Below are 22,329 nucleotides of genomic sequence, written 5' to 3'. Positions count from 1 at the left end.
CTAGGGCTCTCCCAGTGCTGGAGGTATGGGGCTGGCTTCCCCCACCCTCCAGCCTGCCTGCCACTGGGGTCCAGGGAGCTGGCTCTCCCTGTCCCCCCCAGTGTGGCACTAACTTTGTGGCCTCACCGCACGCAGCGGCGCACCCCCATGTACCGAAGCCCGGTGGCCCGGGACACTTGTCCCCGCCGCCGTGACTCTGGCTCTGTTGCAGCGCTCATCATCCTGCTCACCCCCGCCGCTAGGGAGCCGGCTAGCCCGGTCCCCCGTGTGCGGCGCCTGTGGTGGCCTTGCCGCGCAGGGGGCCAGCTAGCCCGGTCCCCTGTATGCGGCGCTGGATCCGTGGTGTCTCGCCGCAGCGTCCGGCGGGGAGCCGGGCTGCGGCGCACCCCCCCCCCCTTGTCGGCCAGCAGCCCGAGACGTCCGTCCCAGCTGCTGTGGCTGGCCACCCGTGCTGGGCTGAGGCGCCGGGAGCTGCACCGACCGCTGCCAGGAGCGGAGTTACCGGACTCCGGCGGTCAGCGGCTGCCCTCTCCCCCGGCGCGCACACTCTGCTGAGCGCGCCGGGGGCTGCCCTCACTGCCGTCGTCTCCGGAGAGGTCCGGGACCACGGCTTATTGGAAAATACAATTTTTTAAACATATTCATAAACACGGCGCCTAGCGCCCATTACTTTTTAAATATGGCGCCAAGCGCCCATTGTCCTGCATAATGGCGCCGGGCACTAGGGGTTAACCCCTTCAGTGCTGCGGTGGCCATTTTCCGCGTAGCTGGAGCCTCTCCGGCCACAGTAGCCTTAGGGCGTAACAGTACAATATAGCCAGACACATATAATACCTGCAAAAAAAAAACCTGTATTATGTGACCACAAATGCAGAACACAAACAGAGGATTAAAGCGGTGTGAGGTGACTGAAACACACATTGAAAAACACAAAACAGTATATCCTGTGGGACACTATACGGTATATGAGACCCTGACGCACTTATCCCCCCCAGGGTACAGAATATAGTGATAGCAAGACGTGTGACACACAGAATAGAGGGGTTCATTCCGAGTTGATCACTCACTGCCGATTTTCGCAGCGCAGCGATCAGGTAAAAAAAATTGCAAAACTGCACATGCCTATGCGCCACAATGCGCACGCGCGTCGTACGGGCACAAAGAGCATGGCTGCTGTGCACCGGATCTAGCGAAGTTTCCACTCGCACAGCCGATCGCAAGGAGATTGACAGGAAGTGTGAGTTTCTGGGTGTCAACTGACCATTTTCTGGGAGTGTTTGGGAAAACGCAGGTGTGGCCGGGCGTTTGCTGGGCGGGTATCCGACGTCATTACCGTGTCATTCGTCGCAGCAATCATCGCACCGAATAAGTAACTACAGGTCTGGTCTTGTTCTGCACAAAATGTGTTTGCTGCCGCTCGGCTGCACAGGCGTTCGCACTCCTGCTATGCTAAAATACACTCCCCCGTGGGCGGCGACTATGCGATTGCACGGCTGCTAAAAGTAGCTAGTGAGCGATCAACTCGGAATGAGGGCCAGAATCCACACAGCAGCTATAGGCACACTCAGTCACAGGTACAATGCAGAAGTTATTACTTAGAAACAATAAAACTGCACTGGACTAGTAAAACTACATATAGATATGTACAGTATACAGATATAACAATGCACAGTAAATACTGGATGTATGTCACAGAATACTTGAACTAAATATTCCTATAGCAGTACACTTGTTCTTAACTAACAAGGTCTAGAATGACATGAATACTTAAGTGCCTGCAAATGCACAGTGCTGATGAGACAGGCGGCTTTACAGAGGAGACATCACCCAGCAGTCCGGGAGATCAGCGCAGCTCTGTGAAATGGCGCCCAAACACTGACAGGGAGTGAGGGAGAGAGAGAAATGCAGCTCCACGGCGGGAACACCAGCAATATATGGTGCCCGGAGCTGGGGGAGGGGATACAGGTCAGCGCCTTATCCCCTCTGCTGGACTTCACAACCGGGTACTATGGAGCCTATAACACACGGATTTTAGTAAACCTGACCTGTGCTCCCTGCCCTGGTGGATATAGTGGGGTCCCTGAGCAGTACAGTGTCCACGCCAGTGTCGCGGTCCATCTCCTGGGGCCGTGTCCGAATCGCGATTTTACCAGCGGGTCCCACCTGGGGGACCCTCTTATCTCCTCGTCGTTGCAGCCATGCGATCCAGGAGATTAGCAGCGCTGGTGTGCCTAGAAACCGGTGCGTCCCAGCTGCAAGTACCCGGGAACCAGCCGTGGGAGTATGCCGCGCCACTGAGGGAGGTGATGGAGAAGCAGCACAGCATGTCAGAATGACATAAAAGTGCTGCGGACCTCAAAGTCTTCTTAAAAAGCTCTTATCAGGGCTGCCTAGCACAGCACCCGCTGTTACTGACCTGTGCTGCAGGCACCAACTTACAAACTGAGCTCCAGTGCCTGGAGACAGGGCTATAGAGGAGGCGGTGCTGTGCATCCTGGGAACAGTCAAAGCTCTAGCCTGTTGGTGCCTCGGATCAAGATCCAACTCTACACCCCAATGTTATTCCCTGTGGAATACCAGTGTACCCCGCTGCAGAAATCAAAGTGTTAGGCAAGTGAAGTGTCAGAGTGTTGGAGAGAGGACAGCAGTAATGTGTCACAGTGTTAGAGAGAGGACAGCAGTAAGGCGTCAGAGTATTAGAGAGAGGATAGCAGTAAGGTGTCAGAGCGTTAGAAAGAGGACAGCTGTAAGGTGTCAGAGCGTTAGAGAGAGGACAGCAGTAAAGTGTCAGAGTGTTAGAGAGAGGACAGCAGTAATGTGTCAGAGCGTTAGAGAGAGGACAGCAGTAAAGTGTCAGAGTGTTAGAGAGAGGACAGCAGTAATGTGTCACAGTGTTAGAGAGAGGACAGCAGTAATGTGTCACAGTGTTAGAGAGAGGACAGCAGTAAGGCGTCAGAGCGTTAGAGAGAGGACAGCAGTAAGGTGTCAGTGTGTTAGAGAGAGGACAGCAGTAAAGTGGTACAAGATGAGGTTAGCTGATCAGTGTTACAAGTGTAAAAGAAGTGTGAAAAATGCTACATAAATAAAAAACAAACACAGGGTGATATGTGTTGTAAAAAAAAACTTGTAAGATGGTGATGCCCCAAAGTGGCCCAGCCAGAGGAACCCTAGGAACCCCGCGCCCCAAAAGTATAATAATTCAGAAATCAATATAAGAGGATGGTTTTCCACCCAAGAAAATACATTGGCGGTGACCTCCGTCCTTTTTCTTAGTGAAGAAGAATCCAGCGCCGGGAGGTGGAAGGAGGATGAAACCCTTTCCAGGTTTTCTTTATTGTAGGAAAAAAGAGAAAATAAGGAGCGGAAAATAGTTACAAATGTAAATGTAGATAAATAGAATACAATAACATACATGTACAATATACATCAGAATATGACCACACTGTCTCCGATAATGATATAAAATCAGCACTGGGGGGTGACGGAAATATCCACTGACAGGTTCCAGACAATGTATCACTCTCCACACTGACTACTTTAAAAGAAGAGATTTGTATCAGGATAATAGCGGATGTTACAATGTATCAGTCCAGCTGCTGCCAGTAATCAGGATTCCCCTTTACCAGCACTGTAGCAGACACATGTGACAGTATAGGGTGTATCAGGATAATAGCGGATGTTACAATGTATCAGTCCAGCTGCTGCCAGTAATCAGGATTCCCCTTTACCAGCACTGTAGCAGACACATGTGACAGTATAGGATGTATCAGGATAATAGCAGATGTTACAATGTATCAGTCCAGCTGCTGCCAGTAATCAGGATTCCCCTTTACCAGCACTGTAGCAGACACATGTGACAGTATAGGATGTATCAGGATAATAGCGGATGTTACAATGTATCAGTCCAGCTGCTGCCAGTAATCAGGATTCCCCTTTACCAGCACTGTAGCAGACAGATGTGACAGTATAGGATGTATCAGGATAATAGCGGATGTTACAATGTATCAGTCCAGCTGCTGCCAGTAATCAGGATTCCCCTTTACCAGCACTGTAGCAGACAGATGTGACAGTATAGGATGTATCAGGATAATAGCGGATGTTACAATGTATCAGTCCAGCTGCTGCCAGTAATCAGGATTCCCCTTTACCAGCACTGTAGCAGACACATGTGACAGTATAGGGTGTATCAGGATAATAGCGGATGTTACAATGTATCAGTCCAGCTGCTGCCAGTAATCAGGATTCCCCTTTACCAGCACTGTAGCAGACACATGTGACAGTATAGGATGTATCAGGATAATAGCGGATGTTACAATGTATCAGTCCAGCTGCTGCCAGTAATCAGGATTCCCCTTTACCAGCACTGTAGCAGACACATGTGACAGTATAGGATGTATCAGGATAATAGCGGATGTTACACTGCATCAGTCCAGCTGCTGCCAGTAATCAGGATTCCCCTTTACCAGCACTGTAGAAGACACATGTGACAGTATAGGATGTATCAGGATAATAGCGGATGTTACACTGTATCAGTCCAGCTGCTGCCAGTAATCAGGATTCCCCTTTACCAGCACTGTAGCAGACACATGTGACAGTATAGGAGGTATCAGGATAATAGCGGATGTTACACTGTATCACTCCAGCTGCTGCCAGTAATCAGGATTCCCCTTTACCAGCACTGTAGCAGACACATGTGACAGTATAGGATGTATCAGGATAATAGCGGATGTTACACTGCATCAGTCCAGCTGCTGCCAGTAATCAGGATTCCCCTTTACCAGCACTGTAGCAGACACATGTGACAGTATAGGATGTATCAGGATAATAGCGGATGTTACAATGTATCAGTCCAGCTGCTGCCAGTAATCAGGATTCCCCTTTACCAGCACTGTAGCAGACAGATGTGACAGTATAGGATGTATCAGGATAATAGCGGATGTTACAATGTATCAGTCCAGCTGCTGCCAGTAATCAGGATTCCCCTTTACCAGAACTGTAGCAGACACATGTGACAGTATAGGGTGTATCAGGATAATAGCGGATGTTACAATGTATCAGTCCAGCTGCTGCCAGTAATCAGGATTCCCCTTTACCAGCACTGTAGCAGACACATGTGACAGTATAGGATGTATCAGGATAATAGCGGATGTTACAATGCATCAGTCCAGCTGCTGCCAGTAATCAGGATTCCCCTTTACCAGCACTGTAGCAGACACATGTGACAGTATAGGATGTATCAGGATAATAGCGGACGTTACACTGCATCAGTCCAGCTGCTGCCAGTAATCAGGATTCCCCTTTACCAGCACTGTAGAAGACAGATGTGACAGTATAGGATGTATCAGGATAATAGCGGATGTTACACTGTATCAGTCCAGCTGCTGCCAGTAATCAGGATTCCCCTTTACCAGCACTGTAGCAGACACATGTGACAGTATAGGAGGTATCAGGATAATAGCGGATGTTACACTGTATCACTCCAGCTGCTGCCAGTAATCAGGATTCCCCTTTACCAGCACTGTAGCAGACACATGTGACAGTATAGGATGTATCAGGATAATAGCGGATGTTACACTGCATCAGTCCAGCTGCTGCCAGTAATCAGGATTCCCCTTTACCAGCACTGTAGAAGACACATGTGACAGTATAGGATGTATCAGGATAATAGCGGATGTTACAATGTATCAGTCCAGCTGCTGCCAGTAATCAGGATTCCCCTTTACCAGCACTGTAGCAGACACATGTGACAGTATAGGGTGTATCAGGATAATAGCGGATGTTACACTGTATCAGTCCAGCTGCTGCCAGTAATCAGGATACCCCTTTACCAGCACTGTAGCAGACACATGTGACAGTATAGGATGTATCAGGATAATAGCGGATGTTACACTGTATCAGTCCAGCTGCTGCCAGTAATCAGGATTCCCCTTTACCAGCACTGTAGCAGACACATGTGACAGTATAGGATGTATCAGGATAATAGCGGATGTTACACTGTATCAGTCCAGCTGCTGCCAGTAATCAGGATTCCCCTTTACCAGCACTGTAGCAGACACATGTGACAGTATAGGATGTATCAGGATAATAGCGGATGTTACAATGTATCAGTCCAGCTGCTGCCAGTAATCAGGATTCCCCTTTACCAGCACTGTAGCAGACACATGTGACAGTATAGGATGTATCAGGATAATAGCGGATGTTACAATGTATCAGTCCAGCTGCTGCCAGTAATCAGGATTCCCCTTTACCAGCACTGTAGCAGACAGATGTGACAGTATAGGAGGTATCAGGATAATAGCGGATGTTACAATGTATCAGTCCAGCTGCTGCCAGTAATCAGGATTCCCCTTTACCAGCACTGTAGCAGACACATGTGACAGTATAGGATGTATCAGGATAATAGCGGATGTTACACTGTATCAGTCAGCTGCTGCCAGTAATCAGGATTCCCCTTTACCAGCACTGTAGCAGACACATGTGACAGTATAGGATGTATCAGGATAATAGCGGATGTTACACTGTATCAGTCCAGCTGCTGCCAGTAATCAGGATTCCCCTTTACCAGCACTGTAGCAGACACATGTGACAGTATAGGATGTATCAGGATAATAGCGGATGTTACAATGTATCAGTCCAGCTGCTGCCAGTAATCAGGATTCCCCTTTACCAGCACTGTAGCAGACACATGTGACAGTATAGGATGTATCAGGATAATAGCGGATGTTACACTGTATCAGTCCAGCTGCTGCCAGTAATCAGGATTCCCCTTTACCAGCACTGTAGCAGACACATGTGACAGTATAGGATGTATCAGGATAATAGCGGATGTTACACTGTATCAGTCCAGCTGCTGCCAGTAATCAGGATTCCCCTTTACCAGCACTGTAGCAGACACATGTGACAGTATAGGATGTATCAGGATAATAGCGGATGTTACACTGTATCAGTCCAGCTGCTGCCAGTAATCAGGATTCCCCTTTACCAGCACTGTAGCAGACACATGTGACAGTATAGGGTGTATCAGGATAATAGCGGATGTTACACTGTATCAGTCCAGCTGCTGCCAGTAATCAGGATTCCCCTTTACCAGCACTGTAGCAGACACATGTGACAGTATAGGATGTATCAGGATAATAGCGGATGTTACAATGTATCAGTCCAGCTGCTGCCAGTAATCAGGATTCCCCTTTACCAGCACTGTAGCAGACACATGTGACAGTATAGGATGTATCAGGATAATAGCGGATGTTACACTGTATCAGTCCAGCTGCTGCCAGTAATCAGGATTCCCCTTTACCAGCACTGTAGCAGACACATGTGACAGTATAGGATGTATCAGGATAATAGCGGATGTTACACTGTATCAGTCCAGCTGCTGCCAGTAATCAGGATTCCCCTTTACCAGCACTGTAGCAGACACATGTGACAGTATAGGATGTATCAGAGCCTATTTATATCATTACTGGAGACAGGATTGTCGGGTGTGGCTCATAGGGACAACTGTAACTAGGTCGACAGTCATTAGGTCGACCACTATTGGTCAACAGCGGATAGGATGACACCTGAAATAGGTCGACATTAACAGGGTTGACATTAGTTTTTATTTTTATTTTTTTGGTGTCGTTTTTTCCGTAAAGTGACCGGGAACCCCAATTATTGCACCGCTTCACTCGCCATGCTTCGGGCACAGGTTACTATTCCCAATCGTAGTCCACGTGGATCATAACGTATGAAAATGTTTAAAAAATGTGAAAACCTCATGTCGACCTAGTGACGATGTTGACCTAATGCAAGTCACCAATAGTGGTCGCCCTAAAGACCGGATACCATATTGTCATAGCTTTATATTACAGCCTGTATTACGGTAACGGCGGGGACTGCGCCACCTGTATTACGGTAACAGCGGGGTCTGCGCCACCTGTATTACGGTAACGGCGGGTTCTGCTCCACTTGTATTACGGTAACGGCGGGGTCTGCGCCACCTGTATTACGGTAACGGCGGGGTCTGCGCCACCTGTATTACGGTAACGGCGGGGTCTGCGCCACCTGTATTACGGTAACGGCGGGGACTGTGCCACCTGTATTACGGTAACAGCGGGGTCTGCGCCACCTATATTACGGTAACGGCGGGGTCTGATCCACCTGTATTACGGTAACGGCGGGGTCTGCGCCTCCTGTATTATGGTAACGGCGGGGTCTGCTCCACCTGTATTACAGTAACGGCGGGGTATGCGCCACCTGTATTACAGTAACGGCGGGGTCTGCGCCTCCTGTATTACGGTAACGGCGGGGTCTGCGCCACCTGTATTACAGTAACGGCGGGGTCTGCGCCTCCTGTATTATGGTAACGGCGGGGTCTGCTCCACCTGTATTACAGTAACGGCGGGGTATGCGCCACCTGTATTACGGTAACTGCGGGGTCTGCGCCACCTGTATTACAGTAACGGCGGGGTATGCGCCACCTGTATTACGGTAACGGCGGGGTCTGCGCCACCTGTATTACGGTAACGGCGGGGTCTGCTCCACCTGTATTACGGTAGCGGCTGGGTCTGCGCCACCTGTATTATGGTAACGGCTGGGTCTGTGCCACCTGTATTACGGTAACGGCGGGGTCTGCGCCACCTGTATTACGGTAACGGCGGGGTCTGTGCCACCTGTATTACGGTAACGGCGGGGTCTGCGCCACCTGTATTACGGTAACGGCGGGGTCTGCGCCACCTGTATTACGGTAACGGCGGGGTCTGATCCACCTGTATTACGGTAACGGCGGGGTCTGCGCCACCTGTATTACGGTAACGGCGGGGTCTGCGCCACCTGTATTATGGTAACGGCGGGGTCTGCGCCACCTGTATTACGGTAACGGCGGGGTCTGCGCCACCTGTATTACGGTAACGGCGGGGTCTGCTCCACCTGTATTACGGTAGCGGCTGGGTCTGCGCCACCTGTATTACGGTAACGGCTGGGTCTGTGCCACCTGTATTACGGTAACGGCGGGGTCTGCGCCACCTGTATTACGGTAACGGCGGGGTCTGCGCCACCTGTATTACGGTAACGGCGGGGTCTGCGCCACCTGTATTACGGTAACGGCGGGGTCTGCGCCACCTGTATTACGGTAACGGCGGGGTCTGCACTACCTGTATTACGGTAACGGCGGGGTCTGATCCACCTGTATTACGGTAACGGCGGGGTCTGGTAACGGCGGGGTCTGCTCCACCTGTATTACGGTAATGGCGGGGTATGCGCCACCTGTATTACAGTAACTGCGGGGTCTGCGCCACCTGTATTACGGTAACGGCGGGGTCTGCGCCACCTGTATTACAGTAACAGTGAGGTCTGCGCCACCTGTATTACAGTAACGGCGGAGACTGCACCACCTGTATTATGGTAACGGCGGGATCTGCGCAACCTGTATTAGGATAACAGCGGGGTCTGCGCCACCTGTATTACAGTAACGGCGGGGTCTGCGCCACCTGTATTACGGTAACGGCAGGGTATGCGCCACCTGTATTACGGTAAGGACAGGGTATGCGCCACCTGTATTACGGTAACGGCGGGGTCTGCGCCACCTATATTACGGTATCGGCAGGGTCTGCGCCACCTGTATTAGAATAATTGCGGGGTCTGCTCCACCTGTATTATGGTAACGGCAGGGTCTGCGCCACCTATATTACGGTATCGGCAGGGTCTGCGCCACCTGTATTAGAATAATTGCGGGGTCTGCTCCACCTGTATTATGGTAACGGCAGGGTCTGCGCCACCTGTATTACGGTAACAGCGGGGTCTGCGCCACCTGTATTACAGTAACGGCGGGGTCTGCGCCACCTGTATTACGGTAACGGCGAGGTCTGCGCCACCTGTATTACGGTAATGGCAGGGTCTGCGCCACCTGTATTACGGTAACGGCAGGGTTTGCGCCACCTGTATTACGGTAACGGCGGGGTCTGCGCCACCTGTATTACGGTAACGGCGGGGTCTGCGTCACCTGTATTACGGTAACGGCGGGGTCTGCACCACCTGTATTACGGTAACGGCAGGGTCTGCGCCACCTGTATTACGGTAACGGCGGGGTCTGCGCCACCTGTATTCCGGTAACGGCGGGATCTGCGCCACCTGTATTACGGTAACGGCGGAGTCTGCGCCACCTGTATTACGGTAACGGCGGGGTCTGCGCCACCTGTATTACAGAAATAGGACACTAGAGTGTCAGCCACCTGTACAGGGATAATGCAGCACCAGAGGCTGCTCCAGCTGCACTATAACAAGGCACCAGAGGCTGCTCCCCCTGTAGTACAGCAACCTGACACCAGAGCTGCTCAGCCTATAGAATAATAATAATAATAATAATAATAATAATAATAATAATAATAATATTATCATTGCCAGCTGCCAGACACAGCAATGGCTGCTATCTGCTCCTGCTACCTTGGGGGAATGATAGAAGGAAGGTGGAGCTCAGACCAGGGGAAAATGGCCGCCGCTCCTGACGTCCCTACAAGGCCAGGGAACCTATTGCTGCTGCAGCTGACGGACTGGACTACAAGAAAATGGCCGCCGGCCTCCTGCACTGAGGACATGTATTATAGTTATTACAAAGGTCGGTGCTGTGGCCGGGATGTAGAAGGGGAGGGGCCAGTCACCAGGAAGCGGCCTGTGCCAATCATACCCTACTTCCGTCCTGTGTGTTCCACCTTACTTCCGGCCTGTGTGTTCCATTCACTGGAAGTGAATTTTCATCGACTGCTGCAGCCTCCCAGTGTCCGTCGAGGGTTGGTTCTATATCGGAGGGGCTGAAGGGACCTTGTGACGTTTTGAGGGGAGGAGCTACGTCGCCAGGGGGAGGAGCTACGGGCGAACAGGGTACCCGAAAAGTACCCTCGCGGGCTCGCTTCGCTCGCCACGCTTCGGGCACGGTGGCTCGCTCCGCTCCGCTTCGCTCACCACCTAATTACTAAAGGTAATAGTTGGTGGCGTGGACAGTAGAGGAACTATCCCGCTGGCGTAGCTCCTCCCTCTTGTGTCGTAACTCCTCCCCCAAATGGAAAAGGTCCCTTAGCCCACTTGATTCTAGCATCTACCGTCCGTCGAGATCAGATCAGGTAATGGCGTCTTACTATACAGGGGGAGCAGCCTGTGGTGTCCTGGTGTTATTATTATACAGGGAGAGCAGCCTGTGGTGTCCTGTTGTTGTTATTTTTATACAGGTGGAGCAGCTAGTGGTGTCCTGTTGTTGTTATACAGGGGCAGCAGCCTGTGGTGTCCTGGTGTTAATATTATTATACAGGGGGAGCAGGCTGTGGTGTGTTGTTGTTGTTATTATTATTATTATTATTCAGGGAGAGCAGCCTGTGGTGTCCTGGTATTATTATACAGGTGTAGCGGCCTGTGTTGCCATGGTATTATTATAATACAGGGGGTAGGTATATGGGGGGTAGGTGTGTGCACAGGTGTGATCGCTTATGTAGTAGGTGACTGGAAAATGAAGAACCGGTAACACGTCCACAGGAAGCACATAATGGCGGGAGTAATAGGGGTGTGAAGGATGTGAGAGTCCAGAGTAGATAAATATGGGGATTAGAGGAACGCTGCCTAGTGATTTTCTCATTCAGCCCTTTAGGTGCATTGCTTATATCCCCCTCTCCCCCTAATGTCACTTCCTCCAGACAGAACGCTGTGAGCACATTACTCCGCCATTGTGTTTCGTGTGGACACGTCTGGCCGATGTTGGTAAATGACGCATTCTGGCTGGGTCGGATCGGGCGTTTCTGATGTTGGCCACAGAACGTGCACTCCATTAAATGGGGCTATTATAGGAGGGAAGTCAATTGTTCTGAAAGATGAAACGCTAATACACTTATTATCTCTCGGAACAGTCACCATTATTATTATTATTATTATTATTTTGAAGAGGGATCAGGCTGTGGTGTCATTAGTATTATTATACAGGAGGAGCAGCCTTAGGTGTACTGTTATAATTATTATATGGGAGGAGCGGTCTTTAGTGTACTCTTATTTTATGTTACTGTGGGGATCTTCTAAGACCAAAATATCTGCAATCTCCCTGTATCATGCCTTTGTGCAATTTGAAGCAAATGTGAGTGACAGGACCCAGACTCCTGTGTAATCTTATAACAATACTGATGCTCCTCACTTAACAACATAGGGGTGAGGAGGGTTTATTGGTTACTTATTGCTTTATTTCTACAGTATGTTACTTGTGTACTCTGGTGTTTCTTATAATTATTATACTTCTAGATCACTGAGTGTTTACTAGACGTCACATGAGGATGAGATGCGTCACTGATTCCTTGAGGATGGAGAACGACAGCAGTCACATGACTGAGAGGATACTAAATCTCACCCTGGAGATCATCTACCTGCTGACTGGGGAGGTGAGGGGATCTGGGGGCGTCACAGTGACATCACTTATATCTATAGTAATAATACAGGGACATGACTGGGGAGGTGAGGGGATCTGGGAGCTTCACAGTGACATCACTTATATCTATAGTAATAATACAGGGACATGACTGGGGAGGTGAGGGGAACTGGGAGCGTCACAGTGACATCACTTATATCTATAGTAATAATACAGGGACATGACTGGGGAGATGAGGGGATCTGGGAGCGTCACAGTGACATCACTTATATCTATAGTAATAATACAGGGACATGACTGTGGAGGTGAGGTGATCTGGGAGCGTCACAGTGGCATCACGTATATCTATAGTAATAATACAGGGACATGACTGGGGAGGTGAGGGGATCTGGGAGCGTCACCGTGGCATCACGTATATCTATAGTAATAATACAGGGACATGACTGGGGAGGTGAGGGGATCTGGGAGCGTCACAGTGGCATCACTAATATCTATACTAATAATACACGGACATGACTGGGGAGGTGAGGGGATCTGGGAGTGTCACAGTGACATCACTTATATCTATACTAATAATACAGGGACATGACTGGGGAGGTGATGGGATGTGGGAGTGTTACAGTAACATCACATATCTATAGTAATAATACAGGGACATGACTGGGGAGGTGAGGGGATCTGGGAGTGTCATAGTGACATCACTTACATCCAGAGTGGCCGACTTATGTTTTTGCTGGTGGATACTTAAGCCTGTGACGCCCCCTGATGGCTGCCACGATCAACCACCTTGTATAATGAAGTGTCCCGCACGCGCACTATGGGGTTATGTTAGTTGCCAGGGTGTGTAGTGCTAGTTGCCAGGGTAATGGTAGTTGCTAGGGGTGTGTACAGTAAGCCACAGTCAGCCAGCACGCCAGCTCCCCTGCCCGCCCACTCGCTCCTTCTCCTCCCTGTCATAGTACTCCGCTCAGAGGATGGAGTTTCGCGAAATGACAAGTTGCGTTGTGACGTCACAATTGCGTCATTCATTCTATATTAGTAACTAGGACATGACTGGGAAGGTGAGGTGATTTGGGATTCTATGCAGTAATTGTGTAATTTACCTTTTCTCCGGCAGGGTCCACAGGTTATCCACAGGATAACAATGGGATATGATTTAGGGACAGCGGATTTGCACCAATCAGTCAAAGCTTTCCGGCCTCCCAGCATGCAACGGGCTCATCCATATATCCCCGCCCCCTGGCTCAGGCAAATCAGTTTTTTGTTTGGTGCGGCAGGAGCCGGGCCATGGTCAGAGGGCTGCTGTTTCTTCAGCAGGCCCGATCTTTCTTATTTTATTTTCTCTTACGTCCTAGAGGATGCTGGGGACTCCGTAAGGACCATGGGGTATAGACGGCTCCGCAGGAGACATGGGCACTCTAAGACTTTAGAATGGGTGTGCACTGGCTCCTCCCTCTATGCCCCTCCTCCAGACCTCAGTTAGATCCTGTGCCCAGAGGAGACTGGATGCACTGCAGGGGAGCTCTATTGAGTTTCTCTGAAAAGACTTTTGTTAGGTTTTTTATTTTCAGGGAGCACTGCTGGCAACAGGCTCTCTGCATCGTGGGACTGACGGGAGAGACGCAGGCTTACTTAAATGATAGGCTCTGCTTCTTAGGCTACTGGACACCATTAGCTCCAGAGGGTCGGAACACAGGTGTTGTCCTCGCTGTTCGTCCCGGAGCCGCGCCGCCGTCCTCCTCACAGAGCCGGAAGATAGAAGCCGGGTGAGTATAAGAAGAAAGAAGACTTCACAGGCGGCAGAAGACTTCAGATCTTCAATGAGGTACCGCGCAGCGGTAACGCTGCGCGCCATTGCTCCCATGATCACACACACATGCGGCACAGTAAGGGTGCAAGGGGGGCGCCCTGGGCAGCAATTAATACCTCAAGGGACACTGGCACAGATATAGGTACTGCGGAGGCAGTATATTTCAAAACCCTCGCCAGTATAAAGAATTTGAGCGGGACCGAAGCCCGCCGTCGAGGGGGCGGAGCTTGTTCCTCCAGCACTAACCAGCTGCATTTTCTCCACAGCAAGCTGCAGAGAAGCTGCTCCCGGACTCTCCCCTGCTGAATACAAGTACAGAGGGCAAAAACGAGGGGGGGGGGGCACATTTAATTGGCGCAGTAAGTGTATATATATATCTATAAAAGCGCTGTACAGGCTGGGACTTTGTTCCAGTGTCCGGTGGCGCTGGGTGTGTGCTGGCATACTCTCTCTCTCTGTCTCTCCAAAGGGCCTTATTGTGGGTCAGTCCCCATATTTGTATATCCCAGTGTGTGTGGGGGTGTCAGTATGTGTGTGTCGGCATGTCTGAAGCGGAAGGCTCGTCTAGGGAGGAGGCAGAGCAGATGATTGTGGTGTCTCCGTCGGCACCGCCGACTCCTGATTGGATGGATATGTGGAATGTTTTAAATGCAAATGTGTCTTTATTACATAAAAGATTGGACAAAGCAGAGTCCAGGGAAAAAGCAGGGAATCAATCCATAGCTTTTAATGTCTCACAAGGCTCTTCGGGGTCTCCTAAACGTTCCCTTTCCCAGATAGCAGACACTGATACAGACACGGATTCCGACTCCAGTGTCGACTACGATGATGCGAGGTTACACCCAAGGGTGGCCAAAAGTATTCATTATATGATTGTTGCGATAAAAGATGTTGCATATCACAGATGACCCCTCTGTCCCTGACACAAGGGTCTGCATGTTTAAGGAAAAGAAACCTGAGGTAACTTTTCCCCCATCTCATGAGCTGAACGCTTTATTTGGAAAAGCTTGGGAAACTCCAGACAAATAACTGCAGATTCCCAAGAGAATTCTTATGGCGTATCCCTTCCTCTCACAGGACAGGTTACGGTGGGAATACTCGCCCACGGTGGACAAGGCTTTGACGCGTTTGTCCAAGAAGGTGGCGCTACCGTCTCCAGACAAGGCAGCCCTCAAGGATCCTGCTGAACGCAGACAGGAAACTACCTTAAAATCAATTAATACGCATACGGGTGCCCTGCTCAGACCGGCAGTAGCCTCGGCTTGGGTGGGTAGTGCAATTGCTGCATGGGCAGATAACTTGTCATCTGACATTGACACCCTGGATAAAGATAGCATTTTGTTGACCTTGGGTCACATTAAGGACGCAGCGTTATATATGAGAGAGGCTGCGAGAGGTATTGGACTGTTGGGTTCAAGAGCCAATGCCATGGCAATTTCGGCTAGAAGGTCCCTGTGGACCCGCCAATGGACAGGTGATGCCGATTTAAAGAGACATATGGAAACTTTGCTTTACAAGGATGAGTTTTTATTTGGGCCTCGCGGATCTGGTTTCCACAGCTACCGCGGGTAAGTCTTCTTTTCTGCTGCGGGGTACACTGGGCTCCACAAGGAATGGACAATGGGGTGTGTAAAGTAGGATCTTGATCCGAGGCACCAACAGGCTCAAAGCTTTGACTGTTCCCAGAATGCACAGCGCCGCCTCCTATATCACCCCGCCTCCCTGCACAGGATCTCAGTTTTGTAGTTGGTGCTGCAGTAGCAGGCACTTAACAGAGGGGCTGCTCCAGGCAGCCCTAAGAAGAGCTTTTTTTCTGAGGAAAAAAGTGAAGACTTCAAGGGCAGCAGCAGTGTTACATGTCAGTGGACATTCACGGCTGCAGCTCCGGCTTTCCCCAGCGGCGCTGTACACTCCCGAGCCGTGGTTGCCGGATAACTACAGCAGGAGGCTCCGGTTCTTTTCTTGTCAGGCACACACGACGGGGGCTCTCCGGGATCGTGTGGCCGCCCTTCGGGAGGTGGTAAGTGGGTCCCGCTTGCGGGACCCGGTCTTTATCGCGATCCGGCGCGGTTAGTCGGAGGCGGGCCGCGCGCGCTGGCGGTGGACACCTGCAGTACAGGCGATCCCACTAGATCACCAGGGCATGGGACAGGTCAGGTTTTCTTTATAAACCGTTTTATTAGAGCCCGCAGTACCCGGTGGTTTTGCCAGCAGGGGGATAGAGCTTGGACCTGAAGCCCCTCCCCCAGGGCGCCATTTTCTGCAAATGTTCCCGCCCTGGAGCTGCATATCTGTCTCTCCCTCACTCCCTGGCAGTGTCTGCGGCGCCATTATCCCTCAGCTCACTGTTCCTGGGACTGCTTGGGCAAATCCTCCAATGTAAAGCCGCCTTGTTGTCAGTGCTGTGACTTTACAAGACACTTAAGTATTCTACCTTCCTTTTTTAGTCAGTGTTAGTTATGAAAGAGTGCACTTAGTCAGGGTTTCCTAGTACAATTACCCTGTGATATATATCAAGTTCTTACTGTGTACTGTTATATATATTGTTATATAGCTGTGTAAGCTAGTCCAGTGCAGTATTATTGTCTGTAATAACCTCTGCACTGTACAGACTGTGACTATTTGTGTGTGCATTGATAGCTGAGTGGTATCCATTTCGTGTCTTTCACTCAACCTGCTATCCCTATATTCTATAACCTGAGGGGGCTTGGTGCGTCAGGTGTTATTTAATATAGGATTTTCACAAAGATATACTGTATTACGTATTTTTCTCTGTGATTTAGTCACCATATCTCTCCTTTATCTCTGCTAGTGCTGACTACACTGCGCAGGGGTTTGGGCTAGAGGTATTGTGCTGCTGACAAATTGTACTGTGTTACCTCATACTGCAAGTTATATCATGTCTGCTTCTGAGGGTAACGGTTCTGGGGCTGAACACACTGCCGGTGTTGCTGAAGCCACAGGCACATATGGGGAGAATATAGCAGCTTTGGGCTCTGGTTCTGGGGGCTCCTTGCCCCCCAGTGGGACGGTGGCAACGGGGGCAAATAATTACCCGCCGTGGGCCGCTTTTAACACGCTTCTGCATACGCTAGTATCACTGACCTGGTTTGGGAGTGTTGTGGACTCTGGGTTTCTTCCGATGACCGGGAAGAGGAACCGCAACTGGCCCGCAGCAGAGATGGCCGAATGTAAGTTCTCCTCATGCAGGATCAGGTCAGCAGACAAGAGGCACGCGTGGACGCTGAAGGTCTCCTGAAAGACAGAACTTGAAAGGTGCTGATGAATCAGTGAGGAATACCAGGTGCTGGAGGCACAAACTGCGCTAAAGTTTGTAGGCGCTGCAGTGCTTGAAGGCACTGAGGTGCAGGGAGGCACTGAGGCGCTTGGAGGTGCTGGGGCGCTTGGAAACACTGAGGTGCTTGGAGGCGCTGGGGCGCTTGGAGGCACGGGGTTCTTGGAGACCACAGGAATGCAGGAGCACTGGAGATCACAACTTCTGTAGGCATAAAAGATGATACTCAGGCACTGATGCAGTGTCTGACGCCTGAATTTATACTTCCCACCACCATCTGGTTGGTGGGAAGTGCCTGATGACGTCACCCGCCCAGACGCCGGGCCAAGCGACGGGAGCCGTCTGTGAGGACGGCCGCAGGGAGGACCAGCGCGCCCGGAGAGGTAAGTAAGGCAGAAGGGCCAGCGGCGTGACAGCTAGTTCATAAACTAACACCCCCTATGGGACTCCCAATGCCAGTACATCCGTTTGTGGTCCCTGCAGCTAACCCGCCGTGGGTGGACGATTTATCTGCTCAACTAAAGAAGTTGAACCAGTCCCTGACTATTATAAAGTCTGACCGTCGCTTGCCTACGTCCAAGGGGTCCTCTAAGCAAGCGCTTGTCTCCTCACAATCCACTGCTGTCACTGACAGCTCGTCGGATGAAGACGGCACATATACTGACCCCTCAGGTTCTAATTCAGATACGGCTGATGGGGAGGGTAGTTCACATGTGGATGTTCCTGATCTTTTGGAGGCTATTAAGTTAATTTTACAGATTACGGATGATCCCGAGCCATCCGTTCCTCCTAAGAAACCAGATAGGTTCAAGCGTCAGAAGGTGATTAAACAAGTTTTACCTCACTCTGAACACCTAATTGATATACATCAGGAACCCTGGGAAAACCTGGGTACGAAGTTTGACCTGGGTACGAAGTTTGTGCCTCAAAAAGAAGATGCTAGCTCGCTATCCCCTCGCGCCGGAGCTGTCTAAGAATTGGGAAACGCCTCCTCCGGTGGATTCACATGTGGCTAGGATGGTGGTTTCCTCAGCTCTACCGGTCACTACCGTAACGTCTCTAAAAGAGCCTACGGATAAACGTGTGGAGGGTTGTCTTAAAGCGATTTACACCCTCACGGGTGCTGTACAAAGGCCCACTATTGCAGCTACTTGGGCTGCAGAGGCCATTGAAGCATGGGCCTTGGAGTTAGATGCTGAAATCTCCTCCTGATCATGCTAGACAATGCTTGTCTTATATTGTCACAGCTTCTCGTTATATTAAAAAGGGCGGCTTCTGATGCCGGTATCCTGGCAGCCAAGGCCTCTACTACGTCAGTCCTGGCTCGCCGGATATTGTGGCTGAGATCCTGGTCTGTGGATCTGGACTCTAGAAAAACCCTGGAGGTACTCTATTTTAAGGGAGATATTCTGTTTGAGGAGGATTTAAATAAGATTGTGGCTGACTTGGCTACTGCCAAAACTGCCTGTCTGCCAAGTACTGCTCCTTCTGTGTCGAAGGCTAAAGGTACTTCCTTTCACCCCTTTCGTCCTTCAGGTAAAGCAAAAGGTCAGGCGTACAACAAGCAGGCCCGCACTTCCAAACCTGGTAAGCCTAAGCCCAAAAGAGCCTTGGCGGCCCGTCAGCCAGCTTCCAAGACAGATAAGCCGGCCGCATGACGGGGCGGGCCTCCCTCTGGGGGGGTCCCAGGGTGGGGGCCAGCTTCTAGGGTATACTCAGGAATGGTTGAAGACCACTTCAAATGCTTGGGTACGGGAAGTCGTCACTCGAGGTTACGCCATAGCCTTCAAAAACCGACCCCCTCATCGATTTTGCCAGACAGATGTCCCGTTGGACAATACAAAGGCAAACGCTCTACATTCGGTGGTACAGACCCTCCTGGATACAGGAGTTGTAGTACAGGTGTCCCTTGCTCAGAGGGGCCGGGGGTACTATTCTCCGCTGTTTCTAGTCCCGAAACCAAATGGGTCCTCCCGGCCCATTCTCAACCTCAAGGCATTGAACAGGTTTGTGAAGGTTTCCAAGTTCCGGATGGAAACCCCTTCGCTCTATAGTTCTGGCCTTGGAACTTCATGGTCTCCCTGGATATACAGGATACTTAACTGCATATTCCTATAGCAGTGTCTCATTAGCAATACCTGAGATTTGCGATTGGCAACTGCCATTACCAGTTTCGGGCGTTACCTTTTGGTTTAACAATGGCTCCGCAAGTCTTTACAAAAGTCATGGCGGTAATGACGGTGGTACTCCGCCGTCAAGGGGTCAGGATACTGCTGTATTTGGACGGCTTGTTAATCCTGGAAAATTCCCCAGAACTTTTCCTGCGTCATCTAGATGTGACAGTCCGGTTTCTGCAAGGTCACGGGTGGCTCATCAACTGGAAGAAGTGATCCCTGCTCAGAGCATGGTGCATCTGGGAGCACTATTGGACACTCACAACCAGCGGTTGTTCCTGTCTCAGGAGAAAGTCCTGAAACTTCAGGACAGGATTCGTTGCTTCCTATCTCGTCCGCAAGTGTCGATACATTCGGCGATGCAGGTGCTGGGCCTCATGGTGTCAGCATTCGACATGGTGGAGTACGCTCAATTTCACTCTCGCCCTCTCCAGAGGCTGATTCTAGCCAAATGGGACCTGCCTCACCGGATCAGGTCTCAAATGATCTCATTGACTCCGGAGGTCCGTCTGTCGCTGCTCTGGTGGCTCCGGGACCAACAACTGTGCAGGGGCCGTCCGTTCTGGATATCCAACTGGGTCCTGTTGACGACAGATGCCAGTCTAAGAGGTTGGGGCGCGGTGCTGGAGCAACACTCCCTTCAGGGGTGGTGGACCAAGGAGGAGTCCCTCCTCTCGATCAATATTCTGGAGTTGCGGGCGGTCTTCAATGCATTGAACCTAGCCCAGCATTTAATTCAGAACCGTCCTGTTGAAGTACAGTTGGACAACGCCACCACAGTGGCTTACATAAATCATCAAGGCGGCACTCGAAGCCGCCTAGCAATGAAGGAAGTCTCACGGATTCTACAGTGGGCAGAACGCCATCTACCGGCCATATCGGCAATATTCATTCCGGGAGTCCTGAATTGGGAAGCGGACTTTCTCAGTCGTCAGGACGTACATGCCGGCGAGTGGGGCCCCCATTCAGAAGTGTTTCAACTCCTAGTGGAAAGGTGGGGCCTTCCAGACGTAGATCTGATGGCGTCTCGACACAATCACAAGGTTCCGGTCTTCGGAGCAAGGACAAGGGATCCAAAAGCAGCATTCGTGGATGCGCTGGCGGTACCGTGGAGGTTTCGGCTGCCGTATGTGTTCCCTCCGGTGTCACTCCTGCCCAGAGTAAGAAAAAGGAATTCTGCTTCTCATAGCTCCAGCGTGGCCCAGACGGCACTGGTTCTCAGACCTGCAAGGCCTATCGTCAGAGCGTCCAAATCTACTTCCACAACGCCCAGACCTCCTCGTTCAGGGCCCCTGTGTCTACCAGGTCCTAGCCCGGCTGTCTTTGACGGCGTGGCTCTTGAAGCTTCCATCTTAAGGGCTAAAGGGTTTTCTGAGGCGGTCATTCAAACAATGTTGCGAGCCCGGAAACCGGCTTCGGCTCGGATTTACTATAGGGTCTGGAATTCTTACTTTGTTTGGTGCGCATCTAACGATTATGACGCTTCCAAATTTAGTATAGCCAAGTTGTTGGCCTTTCTTCAACAGGGCCTGGAATTAGGCCTGCGTCTGGCCTCCCCCAAGGTACAAATATCTGCCTTGTCGGTGTGGTTTCAGAGAAAAATTGCGACCTTACCTGATGTGCATACCTTTACTCAGGGTGTGTTGCGTATCCAACCTCCCTATGTCCCGCCTGTGGCTCCTTGAGACTTGTCTGTGGTTTTGGAGGTGTTGCAAGAGTCTCCGTTTGAACTTCTTGGTTCAGCTGACCTTAAGTGGCTTTCCCTTAAGGTGGTGTTTCTGCTGGCTATTGCTTCAGCTAGACGTGTGTTGGATTTGGGTGCTTTGTCCTGTAGCTCCCCATATCTGATTTTTCACCGTGACCGGGCGGTTCTTAGAACTCGTCCCGGCTATCTAGCTATGGTGGTTTCTTCGTTCCACCTTAACCAGGAGATTGTAGTTCCGGCACTTGTTTCTCCTGATCTGTCTCCCAAGAGTGGTCTTTGGCTGTGGTACTAGCTCTCCGTATCTATGTGAAGAGAACTGCTCCTATTAGGAAATCTGATTCTCTTTTTGTTGTGTTTGGGTTTCACAAACGTGGCTGGCCTGCTCACAAGCAAACTCTGGCCAGATGGATTAGAATGGTGATTGCACATGCTTATGTGAAGGCTGGTCTCTCTGCTCCTGCTCACATTAAGGCCCATTCTACTCGGTCTGTTGGACCTTCTTGGGCGGCCCGCCGTGGTGCGACCCTTGAACAATTGTGCAAGGCGGCTACGTGGTCCTCTGAACACGTTCATAAGATTCTATGCCTTCGATACTGCCTCTTCCCAGGATGCTTCCTTTTGGACGCCGGGTTCTTGTGCCCGCTACAGTGCGTCCCCTCCTGTAAAGAACTGCTTTAGGACATCCCCATTGTCCATTCCTTGTGGAGCCCAGTGTACCCCGTAGCAGAAAACGAGTTTTATGGTGAGAACTTACCTTTGTTAAAACTCTTTCTGCGAGGTACACTGGGCTCCACAAGGCACCCACCCTGACGCACTTAGCTTCTTTGGGTTGGTATGGCATTAGCCGCTGACACGTCTCCTGTCGTGAGAATGCGGTGTTGTGGCTACTAACCGTTGTCGTCTCTCTTCATGCTACTGCATAGGACTGGTTAACTAAAAACTGAGATCCAGTGCAGGGAGGCGGGGTGA

The 22,329-nt window shown here is 50.7% G+C and overlaps 1 protein-coding gene across 1 annotated transcript in view; it reads left to right on the top strand.

Moving 5' to 3' along the window:
- The window catches only part of LOC135057090 (uncharacterized), a 121,720-nt gene that overhangs the window by 68,299 nt on the left and 31,092 nt on the right, over positions 1-22,329 (top strand). Inside the window, exon 10 of the mRNA XM_063962990.1 lies at positions 12,262-12,389. Within this exon, the coding sequence (XP_063819060.1) occupies positions 12,262-12,389 (128 nt within the window). The remainder of the gene's footprint in view (positions 1-12,261; positions 12,390-22,329) is intronic.

The sequence above is a fragment of the Pseudophryne corroboree genome, chromosome 3 (assembly GCF_028390025.1).
Source record: "Pseudophryne corroboree isolate aPseCor3 chromosome 3, aPseCor3.hap2, whole genome shotgun sequence".
NCBI classification, from domain to species: Eukaryota; Metazoa; Chordata; class Amphibia; order Anura; family Myobatrachidae; genus Pseudophryne; species Pseudophryne corroboree.
The sequence above is the reverse complement of the archived record's forward strand: the minus strand, read 5'-3'. Positions and strand labels throughout refer to the sequence as shown.